We start from the raw sequence: 20,393 nt of genomic DNA, 5'->3' as shown, positions 1-20,393 counted from the left end.
TATGGTGGAGCCAAACTGCTACCTAATTTGGCTTTAGGTAAAACACTGCCTGGGGAAGCTCGGATGGCACGGTGCGCAAAGGACGGCGGGTTTTACGATTCGAGATGGCGTGTCAGCTATAGCGTCAGCAGCCTCTTCTTCACGGCTTGAAGATACATTATGTACAGCGTCAGTCATCTGTGGCACAGGGCGTCTATGAAACATTTGATGTACAGTTCATCGCAGGTGTTCTCAACCCCATCGCGCCACATAACGCAATGCATAGCACACCAGTACACACATATTACTTCTGCACGCACCTGCACCTGCAACACACACACACATACACACACACATACACACACACATACACACACACATACACACACACATACACACACACATACACACACACATACACACACACATACACACACACAGAAGCTGTGTTACATCCCAGCGATACCACTCGCAAGTACTCAACCTGCCGGAACACAGCACACGAAACATCCCAACCACTGTGTTCCCTCGCACGCCACTGTTTAGGCCTCTCGAGATGCCGGCTAACTCACACACCCTTGCTGTTACCTTGTAATCCTTCGCCAGGAGGGTGCCAGGACAACATTTCCATATTTAAGGTTGTCCCTCCACAGCATCTTGACAACTAAGCGGCTAAGCCCTGCCATCACGAAAACCGTGCTACCATACATGTGCGCACGTCTCGATACACCCTGCTCACTTGTTGACTAACACTTGTTGATGCTTCCCTTGACGTGCTGTAATGCACCATATCCTCAGAAAGAGGGTACAAACAAGGAGGATACGCCTGACAAGTATAGATATGGCTGTTGCCTGCGAAAACACACACACCGCCCATACGATATGCGCACATGCACACAGTCGCAGAGCCCACATACAACCAGGCATCGATCCCCTCTCCCCACTGCCGCGCTGAAGACTCACCCGCGCCCGGTGGACTATGACTCAACCACCACCCAATAGCCGGTCAATCTTTGCGCCGTACAACACCAGTTGCTCCCGTCCCGCGACACCCCGCACCCAAGCTAACACAGGGTCACCGCCACGTGGCGCCGGCGGCGCCGTTGCGGCGCCGCCGCCGGGTCCCCCTGATGGCGGCGGCGCTACCCGTACCACGCTGGCAGTGTCCGGCGCCGCCGCCACCCACAGCTGGTTTGCCGCATCGCGGTCTTGTAGCATTAAATGCCGGAAGGATAGTACGGCACCTGGCTGGCGAGCGGGGTCTTGCAGGAAGTCCACAGATTCCTGTAATCGTTGTTATGCGGGCAGGCGGGGGCGGGGCGTGAAGTGAGGGACCCGAAGCACTCGAAATGCACAACAAAGGGCAGGCAGCTCACCTGCTGGGAGAGTTCCTGTGAGCCGGTGGTTAAGATGGGCATAAACAACTTGTAATCTCCACCGGCCACCGCATCAACACTGACTGGGATCCAACACTACCGTACATCGGCATGCACATTTAGCTACCAGCACGGGTAAAATGCAAATTGCCTCGATTGCATTTGTAAGTGGCACGATGATAAGTGAAAGAAGTCATTTTGATTTGTGCTGGCCTGGCAACCCTAACACCACCTTACAGATAGAGCTGCACCCAACGGGCACAGCGGAGGGCTCACCGGCGCGCCCACCAGCTTCACCGCCAGCATCCACGGCTGAGGTCCCGCACCGCCGCCGCCGCCGCCATTTGCCTCGCCACCGCCGCCGCCACCACCGCCACCGCCTCCAGACGCACCCACCATCGCCCCAGCGCACAGCCCCGACGTCTGATCCGCCAGGAACACCCACTGCTGCCGTACACCGCCGCCGCCACCGACCATCTGGACGTCGCCCACACGCACAACGCAGCCTGTGAAGTCAAATTCAAAGACGCTGGACAGGGCCCCTTGCCCGTCGCGGTCTTGCTGCCCTGGCCCATGGCCGTGCAGGTGGCCATGGTTGTAAGGCGAGGGCATGAAAAGCCTCTGCTGTAGGGCAGCCGGCAGGGCGGCGGCGATGTCCGCGAGGCGCAGCTGCCGGCGGGGCTGGTAGGCGGGCAGCGCCAGATGGTGGGAAAGGTCGGCAGCCTGACCCAGAATGCGAAACCTACGACGGGGGTGCAGGAGATGAGAAGGGAATGCGGAACAGGGTATGCGAGGGCATAGGGGCCGACAGATCGGGTGGCCCCGGAGCAGGGCTCGGTGTGGGAAGCGGCGCGGTCAGCTTGGCACTGCGCATCGAAGGCATATGTAATAGCTGGTGGGGACTGGCCGGGGACGGCAGACCTACGGAGCGAACCCCCTCACCCGGAGCATTTCCCCCCCTCCCTTTCCTTTCCTGCCTCCTACCCCCCTTGCTGTTCCCCCCAAGTCCTAACCTCCTCAGCGACTGGCTCACCGGGTCATCTTGCTGGCAGTGAGCTCGAGACACCTGCGGGGGAGAGGAGGTTTGTGGGGGGAGCGGGAATGGAGGTGTGATGAGCCTGCGCGTGTGGGTGTGGTGTGCATGTATGCGTGCGTTACAAGCCGTTGATTGCGAAACGCGGTTACCGCCTCGACGAACTGTCCTTGGAGAAGGTTCCAAAGCGTGAACGACAACGCAAAGCAAAGAAGAGCAAGGAAGGCACGGAGGAGGAAAGGGGTGGGTGGGTCAGGGGCCCTGGGAGGAGGCTCCCCCCCCCACGGCTTGCATGGCTGACATCTCACCCCCCCACACACACATCTATGATTTACCGGAGTCAGCTCCTCCGCCTTCTAGCCCCTTCACACCCCGCCCCCGTGACAAATTCAGCCAAAAAATCACCCGGCCCCCCCCCACGCCTCCCCCCTCCCGCTTCCGACTGCTCCCCGGCTCCACTAAAACCCTAAGCTCCGCAAACCCGGAAAGACGCCACACGGCGATACGGAGATTCAGTAAAGCAGCTGTTGCTGCAGGACGGGACGAGCCTCGTCACCACCTTCTGTCCCTGCAGTACCTCTAAACACTATCCGTACAGGTTACCCGAATAACATCAGCAGCGACAACGACGACGACGTCGCCGACAGCGAACATCACGGGCGCATCGCAAGCCCCAAGTCCTGCGTCCCCTTTTCCAATCTCACACTCCAGCCGCTTGTAAGGTCGGCGGCTGCTTTAGTGCCACCCCACTCCACGCTACCCCCACCTGCCGACCCGGCAGTCATCCCCACGCACTCTCACCGGAGCCGGCCGTGGGGACCCAGATCCGCCAGCGCCGCCGCCGACCCGCCGTTCGGGTCCTTGCCGGCTCCGCTACCGCCGCCGCTAGTGCTGCCGTACGCTCCCGGCGTCAGGTTCGTCGCCAGCAGCACCTGGCCCTCCCGCAGCTGCTCGTCCAGCTCGGCAGGTGGCCGCCAAATCCGCAGCATTACGTTGCTCGGGGGCCCTGTCGGTGGTGAACGGCAAGAGTTGCGGGCGCGGGGCGGAGTGGGGGGAAGGAGGAGGCGAGATATGTGTGTGTGGGGGGGGGAGGGGAGGAGAGAGAGGGGGGCAGAGGAAAGAAACACGGTGCCGTGTACTCATGAGACGTGAGACGGCGCGGACGAGGATGCTATCTGATAACCGCTACGCAATATCCTTTCCTTCCCTTCCGTTCCTCGCAATTAACAACCATTGCTGCTCGACGTGGGCAAGCCAGGGTGCTAAAGAATCAAAAGCACATGTGTGCACAGCACACGGAGGCATAGTGCCATAGTACAAAACGACAGACGGAGCAGCACCGGCCAGCCGCCCCCCCCGCCCGCCCGCACACCTGAAGGTACGCCGTGCGGTGTCACGGCCGCAACACGGAGCCGCAGGTACGGCACTCCGCAGTCACCGCCGCCACCGCTCCCCAATCCTCCGGCTCCGCCTGACTTCCCGTTGAGTGTCTCCTCGGTTTGCCTGGCCACCTCCGCTGCTAGGTAGGCTTGGCGCTCCGAAACCAGTCTGGTGTGTGCGTGTTTGACAGAGTTAGGACTTGATACATATTATGATTTATTTCATATTTTTATTATTAAATTTTCATACATATAAATTTTAATGCATATTTTAATGTGTATATATATGTATATTTATATCTATATCTATATACTGAAAACGGTGCAGCATCGCGACTGTTCGTCTCCGAAGGGCAAACGCACTTCTTGTGGGCTCTCGTTCGTTCCAAGGCAGTGCTTTGTTGCGCGTGCCAGCAGCCGAACACTGAATGACGAGTCCCTGTCGTCAGTCAAAGGGCGCAAGGCCCAGGAGCACACAGTGGCTCTAGTCCACCTCATCACCTAACCAGGGCACACCGTCACCCGAGATCCAGCTGCGCCGCCGCCGGCACAACGCCTCCCCCAAAATCGCATTCGCAGTTTTTCGCTCCTCCAATCCCTCCCTTTCCCTTTCTCGCACCTGCTCAGCTGCGCCTGTTCTTCAGCGGGCAATGCTCCACAGCCTCCGCCACCGTCCTCCCCGCCGCCGCCCTCCTCACCTCCCCCGCCACCATCCGGTCCGCCAGCCCCACGGACCACCATGGTCGCATAGGCGCGCTGAACACGCAGCGTCGCGAAGGAGGCGGAGCAGGCGGAGGAGAAGGTCGCCGCAGCTCGAGGGCCGCCACGCAGCAGCGCACGGCAGCGGTCTAACTCAGCACGCTGCACTGCAGCGGCAGCGGCGGCGGCAGCCTGCCACAGCGGGGCAAGAGCGATGGAACGTGGCGACGGTGGCGGCGGGCGCCGCAGCCGACAGGTGGCGGTTAGACTGTGCGGTGCTGGACAGCAGGTAGTGACAGATGGCAGGGGGGGTATCTTTCCTCGCTCCCTCTTCCCTCGGCCCCCGGCCCTCACCTCATTCCGCTGCGCCGCGCCGCCTCGAAGCCGCTCCTCCTGCGCCCTCGGTGTGCGGTTAACGACACCCTGAGGTGTGTTCTCGTACGTCAAGGTGCCGTACTTGGCAACCACCAGCAGGAGCGTCGCCGGCACGGCCCCGCCGCCGGGCATCACCTGGCAGGGAAGGAATGGTGGATGTGTGGGCTTACTGTGTTTCGTAATGACGGGTTACACCTGCTTTCGGGCCTGCACGCGCACATGCCCACACGCACGGGAGGGGAAGGTACGTCCTTCCCCTCGGGGGCGGCCCAGACACATGCAGGCGCACACATCATACATACATACATACATACATACATACATACATACATACATACATACATACATACATACATACATACATACATACATACATACATACATACATACATACATACATACATACATACATACATACATACATACATACATACATACATACACACCTATACCTGCACATACGTACACCTGAAGCCCCGCATAGACGCACACGATGTTCCCTGCAGGGCACACGCCCACCTCTACCCGCGCCACCTCATCCACCCCTCCACACATCCTCCTGGACCACACCTCCTAGACCGGCAACCGGTCGCACACACAACCCCGCCCCGCACTCCTGCGGTCCGTGCACGCCGCGCAGCACACCTGCCCCAGCGGCCTCAGAGCCAGTGCTGCGGGCTGCACCTGGGCCCCCAACCGCGCGTCCCAGGGTACGGGGCTGCAGCCGTTGAAGTGGAGTCTCAGCGCTGAGCTGCCCCGGGTGGCGGGGTCCAGGGGCTCCCCGGGCCGCTCTGACTGCAGGTCGGCTCCACACACCCGGAGCTTGCTGCCCAGCTGGAAGGGAGTAAGGAGGGAGGGAGAGAGGTAAGGAGGGAGGGAGGATTGAGGCGGTCACGGAGGAGTTGCATCATTTCAAGATTCAGATGTCGACTAATAGATTTTGAAGGAGTCAACAGCAAAGGGGGCCGGGAAATAGGTGAGGGAGTGGTGACAGGGCGAGGGGGAGTAATAGATGGTGCGTGACAGGTATAGTTGTCGTGGTACGTGTGTGCGGCGTGGGTGTTTAAAAATCTTAAATCTTTGTTTGCGAAAAACACGTATAACCCTCCACACCGCTCCCCCAAAGAGTCTCCCACCGTCAATCTGCCCGACAGCACCAGCTGCGCCAGATGGCCGTCCAGTCCGGCGGCAATGCCGTACCAGCCATCCGTGAGCTCCACCCGCATACCCTCCGTGAAGTGGGACCGCCCGGACAGCTGCACCGGGGTTGGCGGGTGGCGGAGTGTCAGGAAGGAAGAGGAAGGGTTGAGGAATAAAAAGGGTACCTTGAGTATGTGTGTGCGCATGTTTTTTCGGTGTACAAACTGGCGGAGGATAATTTTCAGATCGGAAGTTCAGGGCGGACTTGAGGGATACAGATCTCATCCCTCCGCGGCTCTGGACGCCACTCTAGGTCCGCGGCGTGCCTGCGCCTCCTCCTGGGCCCCCGGGAGGGGGCCGCTGCCCTCGCCTTACCTCGGGCAGGCCGCTGATAGCCAGCACCATGGGCAGACCCGCGGGTCGGTCGTGGGCCAGAATGGCCGCCAGGATGGGCCGCCCGCCACCCACCAGCTCCACCTGGGAGCAACATCAAATGTTGGGGGAGGGGGGAAGATGGAACGGTATCGTGGGATCGCCGTTGGCGGCAAGCCGCAACAGAAATAAGTCATCTTGATTCACATCTGGGAATGGGCTCGACAAGCAACTCGGGCGCAAAGCTCAACCAAAGGGGCAACGTAACGAAGGGGCAACGCACCGCCACCTGGCGCATCACTTCTGTGCATGCGAAGAGTTGTGCCGTACGGGTACAATACCGTACCTGCAAACGGCGCCGCAGCTGGTCCAAGACTGCCGCGGGCGTCAGGCTGCGACCCCGGCAATGGACTGGGAAGCTGCACAGCACACGGCATTAGGTAGGGAAACACTAAATCGCTGATTCGGAACAGCATCATTGCGTAGCAGCAGCAGCAGCAGCAGCAGCATGGCATCCAGCGAAAGGATAAACAAGGCTATCTAAAGGAAACGCGGATCAAATCCTTCTTGCCGCCAACTGAGCGACGTACGCAAAAGGACACTGCCCCCAGATACACGAACGCCTTCACTCCACACAACCCACCGTCGCTCGTACGCTGCCAGCTTCCACACAATCCATCGGTAATGGTTGGTGACCCACGGGTCAGTGGCCCGCTCGCGTGCACTGCGTGGCAGCACCTCGAGCTGCTGCAGCACTTCTCGAGCCTCTGCTGCACCCCATGCGACGCGCTCTGCGGCAGCACAGCCGCCGCCGCCACCGCCGCCGTTGGCGTCACCACCACCACCACCACCAAGCCCACCGTCACTGCCGCCACCATTAGCCACGCTCACTTTCTGCAGAACGCCGCAAAAAAAGGGAACCAAGCAGGGCGGTTGCTTGGATGCCCGCCAGAGAGTCACACACCCAATGGTGGGATATTACGACAAGCTGCATGACAGCGTTCACTGATTATTCTGAAAGCTCTAGGCTTCAGCTAGGCTACAGCTAGGTACTTGAGCACACACGGGGGCTGCGATGCAACCTACAACCTACAACCTACAACCCGTTTTCACCTGTTGAGCCTCTTGCGCTGCAGGTGGCGGAGGTGGGGCCGGAGCCTGTGGCGGAGGAGCCGGCACTATCACCCAGAACTTGAACTCCGCGGCAGTAGCAGCCGTAATGCCGTCAAGGACCGCCTGTGTCAGCGGCGCAAATTGGCTCGGTGCGACTGCCGCCACTGCCGCTGCCACAGCATCGCTGCTGCAGCCATGCACCGCCGCATCTCCGTCGCCGCCTGCACCACCCGCGGCCTCGCCGCCACCGCAGCCATCCACGGCTGGCGGCTGCTCCTGGCCGCAGCCACCACCGCCCCGCTGCGGGTTAGGCAGTGGTGAGGCGCCCGGGGGCGTGGGCGGCAGCGAGAAGTACTGCCTCAGCGGCAGCTTGGTGGCCGCGCCACCGATGCCCACCTCCAGCTCAAACAGAGAAGACAGACGGGGCCGCTTTGGAGAGCCTGGTTGCATTATGGTTGCAGCAAGTTTAGCGGGACCGCGGGTTGAGTCTGCTCTTGGGGGGTTGAGTCTGCGAGCCCCGCGCCAACTCTTCTCCTCTATGGCCACCGGGGCAACAACAGAACGATCGCACTACCAAAAAATGGCGAACCATTGGCAGCCAGTTAGCCGCAGCAGACAGCTTGACATGCGTCCGCCTGCAGCCCAGGATCAGCCCTCCACAGCCCCAGAGGACAGGACCCCTTACCTGTCCCGTTGCCGCATCGCTTAGCGCTGCGTATCCCTGCAGCGCCTCCGCCTGCCGACCAAGCCTCAGCTGCCGGACTGCTGTCGCCTCTGGGCCCGGCCCCCAGCGGCGTCGCGCAATCTACGGCGCCAGGCTTGCCCTTGTACCCGGCCGGCAGAGGAGAAACGAACTTGCGTTTGCCACCGGCTGTGGCAGCGGCTGTGTGGCGCGGGGGCCGCCTGGTAAGGTTTCGGTTCAGGTGTTACGGAGTGAAGGATCTAGCACGGGGGTTTTGCGCGAGGAAGGGCGAGGGCTAGGGCAAGTGGGATCCGCCAAAAACAGAGCGAAGCTCACTCGTGGTCAGGCGGTCAGGAGAACTTTTAGGCAAATAAAAACAAACGGGTTCCCTCCATGTTCCGATCCACGTAATGGGCACGGCAGGAAGCAAGGAGGAGGGCTACAGAGGCAAAGACAATTTCAACGCGTGAAGAATATCTTCACAACATCAGCACCCAATATGTCACTGCTTGAGCAATAAAACTGTCTTGTTGTGTGACTGCAGCAACCTCACCCTGTGCCAGGGGTTGGAGCGGCTCCGGAACCGCCATCTCCAGGTGCGCGTGGCCGCTTGAGGCCGCCCGTGGAGGGTGCGGGCCCTCGCAAGCCGGTAACACGCGTCACGGCGCCTGCAACCGTGCGTGGCGTGACGGCGCGTGGCGGTGTAGCGGCGGCGGCAGGTGCCGCTGGCGCCGCCGCGGCTGACGGCTGTGGCAGCGACCGCATTGGTGTGTGCTGTCCTGCGGCGGCGCCAGCGGCGGCGATCGGGTTGCCGACAGCCGAGCGGCCCGTGTTAATGTCATGGGCCACTAGACCCCCTGCTTGGATGGACCCAAGGGCTGCAGACAGGGCTGGGACTAGTTGCCGTGGCGCCAGGGGCATCCGCGACCCTCCCACCTCCGAGTCAGCATCCCTACCGACGCAAGCGGCGCTCATTGTCATGTCCACAGTGCCTTCAGGAGCCATGGGCCTCGCTCCAGGTCCGCATCGAATTCCCGTTTCAGGCCCAGGAGTAGTGTGACCGGAGCGATTCAGGTACATATCGCAGCCCGGCCCTGCTTCTTCTCCCGCGTCGACTTCTGCCGCTGTGGCAGCAGAGGCCAGCATCGCTTCCGCCGCCCGACGCCGCTCCTCACTGACCAAAACCGACTTGCCCCCCGCAGTCATAAGGGCCCCCAGCAACGGTGCCGTGGGCGCCGCCGCCACTCTGGCCGCCACTGGCGTTGCCTCTGCCGACAACGTAGCCGTGGCTGGCTGCTCCTGTAGCTGCTGCTTCAGCGACTGTGCCTGCAGGTGCTGCAGATCCTGCCGCGGCCCAAGCTGCAGGCCACCACCGCGTGTCGTGCTGATGTTCGGGGCCCGTCCCTCGACTGCGCATAGTGGTGAAGGAGCCGCGCTGCCGTCGCTCCCCTCGTCTGTTGCGACCGCGCCCACCGCTTGCAACATGGCTGCCGCCGCGGCCAGACGCGCCGGATTTACTGCAATCGCTTTGCCGCCGGCGGTCATAAGGCCCGGTGATGCTGATGCGGTCCAGTTCGACCCATAGGTCGTCGCCTTCTTTTCACCGTCGTTCTGCCGGCCCGCCGCTGCAGGAGGACTCAATTCCTCCCTGACACCAGCCTCATCTGGCGCCGGATCTGCCACGGTGACGGCAACGGATCCCTCCACACGCGCTTTAGAAACAAATATCCTCCCCTCGGCAAATTCCTCCAGCCCCGCCGCCACCACATCTCCATCTGTCCGTGCTCCTGCTGTTGCTGGTGTTGTTACTGCGCTTGCTATCACCGCTGTTGTGCCTGCGGGTGACGCTGTGGTTGTCGCCTGTGCATGCGCGTCCGGCGCTGCCACCGCCGCCGTCGCTGCCCCACTCTCACAGTCACGATCCAGCCATGCCGCCGCGGACCTCCTCGCCTCCTCGCTGAGCACTACCGGCCGTCCCGAGGCGAAGGTGAGGCCGGAGCGCGGCAGCGCGGTGGCCGCTGGCGGCAGCGCCACAACGGACGCCGCAGGCAGCAGCCGGCGCGCAAGTCCAACCGGCACCGAGACACCGGCGAAATCCGCAGCCTCACGAACCTCCCCGTTTCTCTGCGGCTGCGGAGGCTCCGGCCGCGGGTAAGGTAGCAACGGAGAGGTTAGCGTAGAAGTGGCTGGCGTTGCGGAAGGCTGTGTGCCTGATGATGGCGGGTGGGTAGGGTGCAGGGCGGCGCTGGGTGCATGAGCGGCAGCTGTGGCACCTTCCAGGTGTCCCTCTGCGGTGGCAAGGTAGCCTCCGGCAGCATCAGCAGCGGTAGCAGTGGCGACAGAAGGGCCGGTAGTCTCCATAGCCGCCGCGTGCGACACCGGTGCCGATGTCACACGGCAGCGTACCGGTGGCTTGAATGATGGTTCGCTGCCGTCGCCGCGAGGAGAAGGCCGAGGCGCCAAACGCTTGGGTCCTGCTTTAACCAAACCCGATGCCGAGCCCATGCCGGCGGCGACCGCGGCTGCAACAGAGGGGTGGCAGACCTCCTGGTCGCCGTGGTTTCCGTCGTCTGCGTCCAGGACTTTGGCAATCCAGCCAGCAGCGCGCTTCCGCGCGGCTTCTGACACGACGACGGGCCGCCCGCCCGCCGTGCTGAAGCCGACGGCCCCGGCGGCCGCAGCCATGCCCAGGTCAGCAGGAGGACCCATTCCACTCGCGGACCCTCCTGCCATTTTCGCACCTGCCGTAACTGCAGAGAACCCTGCCGCCCCTGTGCTACCGCCAAAGCCGCTGTCGCCGTGCCCAGCACCTGCACCACGGACATCCTGCTCGTCACCATCGCTGCACTCGTCCTTAAGTACCTTGGCCAGCCAACCAGCGGCGCGCTGCCGCGCCGCCTCCGACACCACCACAGGCCTGCCGCCAGCTGTGCTAAAGCCCCCGAAGCTGCCACCAGCGGCTACTGCTGCTGTTGCCGTCGCCGGGTCATCGCCGCCCTGGCCCGCAGTCGCCGCTGCGCCCGCTGAAGGTGCGTCTCCTAGCTGTGCAGCGCCGCCACTGCCCGTGGCCATACCACTGCCATCACCGCTTCCATTACCACCAGCGCCGTCAACGCCCGGTCCCTGGGCCGGCTCCTCGTTCAAGATCTTGGCCATCCAGCCCGCCGCACGCTGCCGCGCCGCCTCGGATACGACCACAGGCCTGCCGCCAGCTGTGCTGAAGCCGGGAAACCCCTCGCCGATTGGAGCTATCGGGCCGGCCTGATTTACTGCAGCTGCACGACCAGCCTCAGCATCAGTGCAAGGGCTATCAGTCCTATTCCTAGCACAGCCCCCAGTTGCTGCTGCTACTGCCATCGCCTCCGCCGCCATGGTTTGCCCACCGATGCCGACGCTCCCAGAAACGTCAGCACCTGCCGCGGCGCCCTTAGCATCCTGCTCACCACCACAACCTGCACTGCATTCCGCCATCCCCATGCCGTTGTCCTGGTCCTGCAGGACCTTCGACCACCAGCTCGCGGCCCGCTTCCGCGCCGCATCTGAGATAGCGACTGGCGCACCGGCCGCTGTGCTGAAGCCGCCGCCCAGACCGCTCAGTCCTCCACTGCCCGCAGTGGAAAGCACAGCAGCAGCGGTGGAAGCGGCCACGACCGTAGCGCCAACAGCTCCACGCCTTGCGCTACCTCCCTGTGCAGACACGGCGCTAAAGGCCCCACGCGGCCTAACTCTCCGGCTGTCTGCAATCCGGTTTTCATCAGGCCCCGAGACGAACGGACCCGCATCCACACCCGCGCTTAGTTTTCCGCCGTGGCTTCTGCTCTCACGCTCCTCTGTGTCGTCCTCGTCCAGGATCTTGGCCAGCCAGCCCGCGGCGCGTTTCCTTGCAGCTTCAGAAATGACGACCGGCCGGCCGGCCGCCGTGCTGAATCCGCATGCTGCAGGGTCCGTTTCCATGCGAACGCTAGGACCTGTGGTTGCCGCAGCCTGAGCCCCGGAATCTCCACATGGCGTCTGAACGGCGATAGCAGGTCCTGTGCCGCTGTCGAACCGGTTTCCGTCAGCAGCTGCAAGGGCAACGACGCCGCCATCTGGGCGGTTTCTCCCTTGCAGATTCTCCACTTGTGCTACTCCTGCATCGTGTGCGGGGAAGGCCTCTGTAACTGCGGCTGCAAGCCACTCGCTCGCGCCCTTGGCGACGGTGTGAGACATGCCGGCATCCTCGGCACCGCAGCCCTCCGAAGGATCTACAGCCGCTGCAGTTAGCGCCTTGGCCAGAACCTCCGCGCCACGCCGCATTGCTGCCGCCGATACCTGTGGGCGCCGGCCACTAGCAAAAATGAAGCCGCTACCGCCACCATGGGATCCATCACTACCGAACCCTACTTCAACATCGCCACTACAGTCCTTGTCATTCGCCATGCCGCTGATGCCAGGGACCGCCGCGGCGTCGCTCGTGCCAAGTCCTGCCCCCGCTCCGAAAGCTGTAATGCTGTCAGTACCAGCGCCGTGGGCCTGAGCTTCGTTGCGCAGAGGAGCTGGCAGCGGTGGCGGCGGCAGTGGCATGCCGCCTGTCGGAGGGGGTCCATTCCCGAGCGGCCCCACGTTCTCGCTGTCGGCCTCGACATCCTCGAACGCCAGCAGCGGCACCGTCGGGGGAATCTCCAACGGAGGTGCGGGCAAAGCCAACCGACTTCCCGCCGAGCCGCCAGGAGATTCGGACACACGGCCATCGCAGTTTCGCGCCTCCATCTTCCCGTGTTGCTGCTGCACGCTTCTGCCTGTCTCATCAGTGACCACCGCCTCCCCAGCAACTCCACCTCCATCCACCACCGTCTCCGGCTCCTCCAGCACCTTAACCCAAAAGGCTGCAGCGCGCTGCCTCGCCGCGTCGCTGAGGTGGATAGGCTTGTCCGCCGCGGTGCGAAAGCCGCAGGATCCCGGCCCTGTGCCCGGCTCCTGTCCCAGCCGCGCCGCGCCACTGAACCGCGCATGCACTCCGTGCGCTGATGCGTCTGTTAGGTTTCGGGTCGCTGCGTGCGGCGTGGTTGCGCCGCCGTGCACTATCGCGGGAAGAACCACCAAAGGTGGCTGCTGCCGCTGGTGGTCTAACCCCGTCGGCGGCGGGCCGTGCGGCAGCTGCTGGTGGCCGCCATAGGACTGCTGCATCGCAGGGGACGCCCTGACCGATTGTGGGTGCTGTATATGCCTGTCGTTATTGAGCTGGTTCGAGGCATGGGCATGATGCAATGGCTGCTGCTGCGCCTGGCGGGAGGAGGGTCCAGGTGGCTGCTTGCTGCCCGTGATGGTGGTAGGCAAGGCAGGCGGGGGAGTGTGCAGGTCTGTGCCGTAGGGCCTCGGGAAGGGAGTGTTAGCAGACAACGCTGGAAGCGGCTGCCTTTGAGCTTGCGGCGGCGCAGGTGTGTGGCTGTTCACGGCAGGAGGGGCGGAGTGTAATTGGCCCCGAGACTCCCAAGATACGTGTTGGGGAAAGCACGGCCGCACCTGAGGAGGCGGCGGCAGTTGCACTGGTAGACCGCCACCCGCAGGAGGTGGCTGCGGTGACGGGTCCCTCCTGCCGTTATTTGGAACATGCTGAAGCCAAGCTTGACTGTGACCATGCGATTGCGGCTGCAGAGGTTGCGACAATGCTGAATGACCAGCACAGGGTTGCTGCTGGTGCTGGTGCTGTTGTTGTAGCTGCTGCTGCCACTGCTGCTGCTGCTGCGGCTGGCAGGCTGCATGGTACAGTTGGTGTTGCGGTGGAGGGGATGGCTGCCTCTCGGATCGTCCTGCAATCATGGCCTGCTGTGGATGCCATGCCGGCCGCTGCTGCAGTTGCAGCGCCTGCGGCTGGTGGTGCTGGTGCTGCTCTTGCCACCGCACGCAGCTGGGTGCTGCGGCAGAGCGGTGGCAGGCACTCCCCGTCGGCGGCAGGCCATAGTTTCCAGGCTGTTGCATCGACGGGGCGCAACCGTGGCTGCCCGGCAGCTGCAGCTGCTGCTGCGGGTGCTGTGGTGACAGCGGCTGACGTTGCTGATGAGGTTGCCATGATCTCTCCTCCAGAGATTGCCGCCGGCTCGGAAAGGCTGCGGTGCCTGGAGGGTGGATATGTGAGCCGAAATGCACGCTTCCACCAGCAGACGCTGCAGAGTGCTGCGCCGCGGAAATGCAATCCTGTGCTGTGCTGTGGCCCGGTTGCTGGAGAGCGTGCGGTTGCGGCAGCGCCGGCTTGCCCTCCCAGGAAGCAGTGCTATGGTCGCCGGTCCACGGAGCCGGGTGGTGTGAAGTCCCACGATCAATCACCAGAGGCGGAGCGCCTGCGTGGTGCTGCTGGTGATTCTGTTGCTGGTAATACTGGGGGTATTGCGATTGATGTTGTTGGTGCTGCTGCTGTTGCGGGTCGTGGTAAGAATGATGGGTTCGTTGGTGGTGGTGGTGGTGGCTTGGCACGTGAAATAGGGTCGGCTGGTGTTCCTTGTACGAAGGGTTCTGGTGCTCGTACTGCTGTTGGTGACTGCGATTTTGGTTGTGATGGTAGTTGTGATCCTGGCGCTGCTGTTGCTGTTCCCTGCCCTGGTGCATTTGCAGCTGCCGGCAGTCTCCAATGGGCGGCTCTGGAGGCTGCGGTAGTCGCCATTGCCCGGGCTGCTGCGGGGCCAGCTGTTGAGGCTGCTGGTGCGGATGGTATTGGCGCTGCTGCTGCCCTGGGCAGGGACTTTGGCCGGACTGTACCGCGCCCTGCCTTTCCGGCGGGAACAGCATCAAGTCAGGCGTGGGAAAGCAATCCCAGACGGTTGGTTGTTGTTGCCCCTGCTGCTGCAGATGCTGAGGCAGCCCCAGCCCCAGTTCGTCATGCGCCCCACCGCCTTGCACCTGCGGCGGCTGTTCCAGCAAGACCGGCCTGGCCAGGCGCGGCTCGACCTGGTCCATGACCGGCATGCGAGGCGTGCCGGGCTGAGGCCCACCTCCCTGAAGCTGTTGCTGCCCTTGACGCGTAGGCTGCTGCTGCTGCAGATGCTCCCGCGGCTCATCCAGCTGCTGCCACCGGGGCGACTTGTGCACCGGCTGCCGCGGTAGCTGGTCTTGGACGATAAACTCATTCGTGACCTGCTCGTGCCCGTACCCAAACCCCTCGTGGGCAACCGTCCGAAGCGGGCAACCCATTTCCTGCTCCGGTCTACGCTGGTCCCCTTCGGTAGACACAGCGAGTCCCTCCGCGCCTAAGGAGGCTGTGCCGCCGGGTGCGGTGGTGGAGGCCGCAGCGTTTGCTCCGCCCAGCAGGCCGTCCAATGTCCTTGCTGGAGGCATGGCTGAAGAGGGTGGCGGCAGCGGCCGTGCGCGCTGCCCGGGTTTCAGCAGGCGTGTACCTGCACCGCAGGAGACAGACCAAGTGCGCGGAGCAGCAGCAACCGAACGGAGGCGGCAACGACAGAGGCGACACCTCAGGGGACCAAGTAAGTGGGCAGGAACAAAAGAACTACGCTGCTGTACGGATGGATCAATTGATACTGGCCTCAGCTTTCTCCTGCTAATTCGCACCGGGGTTTAAGCGGTGTGAATGTCAACGGTGAAAAGCAACACCTGCCTGCCACCATTGCAACCATCGCATTGCGCCTGTTGCACCCGAATGAAGATATGCCGTATCCGCACCATGACCTGAGACGCCGCTCGCGGCCTGGATCACTCTAATATTGACAGGAGTAATATAAAACTGCGCTTATAAGGGTGACACGAGGGGAATATGAAAGGACAATTCATAATCTACGGAAACGTCCTTGGGGCTTGCAGTTACCAGATGCCCCAGCAGATCACGGCGGACACTGCCTCCAACCATGACCCAGATCGCCAGAAACAACGAAACCCATGAAAAGCGCTTCGTCGACCCGAAGCGGCATCGCCGCACCTTTAGGAAGCTGCTTGGGTGGCGGCGTGGGCTCATCCAGCATGTAATCGAAGGAGGGCTGCATAACTGCTGGAAGCTGTCCTGACCGGGCGCCGGGAACACTGCTGGGCATATTGCCAAGGTGCCGCCCTAACTCATCGAGCTGCGGCGTCTGCTGCGTAGGCGCCACCCCAAAGCCAGGGTCCGGAGCCGCATCCACGTCGAAGCTGTATCCAGGCGGCGGAACCGGCAGGACCCTGGCGTCGCATGTGGGTAGTGGATGGGCAACGACATCTATTGCTTGGGTTGCGTCTAGTGGGGCAGCTGTGGCTGGATGATGCTCATGTAGCTGCAGCAATTGCCGGTCCTGGCCCAAGCGCTCCGGGAACCTGTTTACAAGGCCCATACTAGCGCCATCCATTGGCGCCGCTGCGCATAACACAGCCATGTTCGCTGTTGTTGCTGCGGCGGTGCAGGTCATATGCACAGGAGCTGTAACAAGAGTGTCTTCCGCGCGCGTAATGTTTGCGCCATTGATGCCGGTCAGTTCATTGCCTGCTGCTGCCAAAGAAGTCAGGTCGCCCGAGTTCGTGGGCAGCTGAGGCTGGGTCTGCAGCAAAGAGGCTGGCAACTGTAGCTGTGGCTGCAACCAGTCGATGTCGTCGAAGCAAGTCTCTGGCACCATGGTCACGTGCTGAAGGTGAAATGCTGGGTTCCCATCGCTGCTGTGCGACAACAGAGCACCGCAGCCAGCAGATGCAATTTCTGGGTCAGAGCCCGTGGACGGGGGAACGCCCGCGCTGTCCAGTACGGACCCTGGCACAAAGCTGGCCTCAAAGCAGGTCTGTGGCACCATATTCACGGGCAGTACAGATGCTGGGATGCTGTCGGGATCGCTGGATGCGCAGCGGGCCCGCAGTGGAGTACCCAGCGCTGCGTCAGTGGCTCCTAGCAGGCCCTCTTGCGAGGAGGCGGCTCGGGCCCCAAAGGACTCGGTTTTGCTCGGTGCTGCATTACACAACGGATCCTCATCGGGATCCAGGAGGCGAAGATCACACTGATTCCTCCGTTGTAAGTCGAGCGTGCCATGCTGTGCGACGGTGCCATCCACCCCGGTGCAAAGCTTTCGACCAAGACGGCAGTCTTCAAATCTCCAGGAAGTGTCGGATAAGCAATTAATACCTGGCTGGAAAAGGTTCGCTTGTTCACATAAGCTTGCAATACTGTGCGAGAAGGGCCTAAACAATTTTTGCAGCTCTCCCAGCGCCGATGGATCTAACCTACAACACGTTGCCATAATTAATTCACATATCAGCGCCTTTGCCAGCAAGCAGAGCGGAATGCCGTCAAACTCCCGCTACAAAGCGTTTGGTTCTGGAGCGAGCAAACGCTCTTTTATTCTTTTCATTACTATGCAAAAAACGCCACATGGGAAGCGTGCTGGATTGTGTCCTCCTTTCCAGTTTGATAAGGCCACGTATCTGAAAGTTTGCGGGAGTCCAAAGGGTGCAAGATGCCGTGAATTCATTCCGGAAGGCATGGATGGCATGAATGCAAAGATGACCTGCAGCCAAACACATAGCAAACCTCTGGTCTCACAAGGACAGACTGTGATGGATTTCCGCTCTCAGTGAGATTTTGACACACTTTCCGTTCCGCAAGTCGGCACCATGTTATAGATCTGGGGCGTTGCTTATGACAAACATATTATCGTAAAGTCCGTTTCTTGAAGCCAGTTTCCTATATCATATTAAAAATGTCCAGCATTTTTGGCAGCATCACAGTAGAGACTCCGAAGTACTCCGTTGTGAAAGCCCTAGCAGGTGCTAGTGGTGCTGAATTGCGGAAATATTGCCCCCAAGTCCGGGCCGAAGTTCTTTATGACATTGCACCAAATCACGGAATTATGGACGGCCTGAACGCACCTTTTCGAGCTCTTGCGGGTAGGATTGCCATAGCTTTGATACCATAAAGCATAAGGCCGATAGCCTCATGCAGTATTCAGCGCACGTGGATTGATGCGTCATGTATGGCATTCGTGCTGTGCTGCGCACACAGCACGGGGATTTGCCACTTAAGCGTGCCGACGTGCGGGGTTATGCGGACTTCACTTCCCTGAACGGTAACCGTCATCTTGCAACAGGCTACATCTTCGGTGGCAACAGCTCCCGCACACATGGAGCGAGTGAGAAGGTGAGCATCGCTTTCTCAGCGCGTGCAGGGATGGTTCAGTGTACAGGGATGGTACGCCTTCACTACCAGGAGCTCCTCCTAGAGAGCGTTGACAATACGTTGCATAACATGGCAAACAGGATGCTCCTGCGTGCAAGCGGCTAAATCTGCCTTGGTTTTTACACCAGGCTAGCAACATGCCGCAGTAATTGGTACCGTCGTAACGCGCAAGCCATGCGTGCAGTCAGGGCCCCAGGGCCCGGCCAATCCCTGGAGCGCCACCTACCTGCAGATCGCATTTGCTTCCCAAACCGTCATGTTCAGGCAGGGTCTGCAAACGAGCTGTTCCCTGCTTACTCCAATCCGCCCAGGTCGCCATGACGGCGCCTGTGGTCATGCAGACCGGGGCCACAGAGGGGCCGTCAGAGAAGATCGCCATGACTGCGCCAGTCGTCATGCAGACCGGGACCACCGAGGCTGCCGGCGCTTCGGAAGGCCCCGCCGGCGGCAACAAGCGCGTCATGAGCTTCATCATGCCCAGCCAGTACAAGAGTGTGGTGGACCTGCCGGCTCCTAAAGACCCGCGCGTGAGATTGTTTGAGGTTCCGGAGCGGACCTTTGCGGCGATCCGGTTCCACGGCAGAATGACGCAGGCTGTGGCCAAGGTGAAGGAGCAGGAGCTGCGTGCGGCTGCAGCGAAGGCCGACGTCAAGCTATCTGACGAGCCTCACGCGGTGCAATACTGCGCCTACAACCCACCGTGGTGCCTGCCATGGTTCGCCACCAACGACATTCTGATCCCCGTTGCGGAGTAATCGGGCGCGTCGTTGTCACTGATGACAAGCTGTGTCACTGCTGGTGTGGAGCTGGTGACCCATGGGTCCGCACTACGTGTTTCCCTGATGGGTTGCCGTCCCTGTCGGGTGACTAGCGGGTGTGCAGGAGTGGTTAGGCTGCGGATGCTGTGCTTAGCCAACTGTTACGATAGTTCCAAGTTGCTGCCATATGAGTTACTGCTAAGGCAGACGTGGTAATGAGTTGACGACGTCGCAAACATGAATTCTAGTTGGGATGTCCGCCTGGGATCGAACCCGAAAAAATAAAGGCATGGCGCGTCAGAAGCATCAGGAGTCTCGGTTGCTGCGCAGTGCAACACAGTGCAAGGGAATTGGATACCTCTGAATGGTTGGATAGATACTGACGCTCTGAGTGATGGCTGTTTTGAAGCATGACAAAAAATGCTTCCCAAAGGCAGGTTTGCCCTTCATGAGGTTGTCTGGAAGCCGCGCTGCAGCATAGCGCTGGGGAAGCTCTGAACGCGACGTCGGATTGCGTGCTTCTTCACCACGATTGTTCTTAGCGCTTCCTGCTTTGTACGGCAAACTGGTCCAGTAACTTGTTTCCTTTTGCGGAAATGTTTTTTTCCTTTACGCTGCCTTGACAAGCGCAGATAACAAAGTATGGCCGCTGCACTATCGTTAAGTCGGGAATCGGGTGATGAGCTTGTAGGGGGCAAAAGTTGCTGAGGAAGCACCAGGCCGCATCTGTTGCCACTTACTGTTGTCACTTGCTGCTGCGTCTTCTTTCCTGTTACATGGTCTTCAGCCCCTGATCCTGATGCTGCGCCCTTTGCACATCGGCCTTCCATGCAATCCACCGTGGCACATCAGGCGTCACAACAGCCTGTCTACGTGTCATGGAAACGGAAAACGAATAACACGTAGCTTAGAAATCGACACTATGAGAAATCAACATGTAGCTTCGCAACTCTTAACCACAAAGACTACATACTACTGGGCATGGGAAAATCGCATACATTAAACTAAGTGGTGGCAGGAGCCAGCGTCTCAGGAAAAACAAGGCCCCTCCCTGCTGTCCCTGGGACGTTGAGAACATAGGAGAGGCATGCTGCCCTACATCATTCACAATGATACGAACGACAGCTGAGGTGTCGCCAAGGAGCTTTAAACCGGTTCAACGAGGGGCCCGAGCAGCGGGGGGAGTGGCGGTCGGGACTACAGGCTCTTAGCACGCGCTACACGAACCCCAGCACAACACCCGGTGTGCTATACGTCATTTGTGGCGAACGAGCTGCTAACACTTGCCACACCTGCCACACCTAAGGGCCGCACGCAGAGGGTCTGCTTGACGGACGGCTATAACACAGCGTGGGTGGTTTCCTTACGCGGGC

General features: G+C 61.1%; 2 protein-coding genes across 2 annotated transcripts; one reads left to right on the top strand and one right to left on the bottom strand.

Moving 5' to 3' along the window:
• Positions 1-963: 963 nt before the first annotated feature.
• Positions 964-17,327, bottom strand: VOLCADRAFT_116546 (BRCA2-like protein; the record flags this gene model as incomplete). Its single annotated transcript, XM_002947634.1, has 17 exons — positions 964-1,263; positions 1,632-2,097; positions 2,389-2,421; positions 3,190-3,394; positions 3,761-3,936; positions 4,387-4,658; positions 4,821-4,976; positions 5,487-5,675; positions 5,978-6,097; positions 6,357-6,458; positions 6,637-6,656; positions 6,700-6,764; positions 6,997-7,247; positions 7,467-7,906; positions 8,152-8,369; positions 8,702-15,515; positions 16,052-17,327. 17 exons carry the CDS (start codon positions 17,325-17,327, stop codon positions 964-966), a joined length of 11,103 nt encoding a protein of 3,700 aa, XP_002947680.1.
• Positions 17,328-17,786: 459 nt separating this feature from the next.
• On the top strand, positions 17,787-19,017 carry VOLCADRAFT_57321 (uncharacterized protein; the record flags this gene model as incomplete). The annotated part of the gene is made up of 2 exons (XM_002947760.1): positions 17,787-17,973; positions 18,527-19,017. 2 exons carry the CDS (start codon positions 17,787-17,789, stop codon positions 19,015-19,017), a joined length of 678 nt encoding a protein of 225 aa, XP_002947806.1.
• Between the last annotated feature and the right edge of the window lie 1,376 nt (positions 19,018-20,393).

The sequence above is a fragment of the Volvox carteri genome (genome assembly GCF_000143455.1).
Source record: "Volvox carteri f. nagariensis unplaced genomic scaffold VOLCAscaffold_7, whole genome shotgun sequence".
Taxonomy (NCBI): Eukaryota; Viridiplantae; Chlorophyta; class Chlorophyceae; order Chlamydomonadales; family Volvocaceae; genus Volvox; species Volvox carteri.
This window is presented reverse-complemented; position numbering and strand designations above follow the sequence as displayed.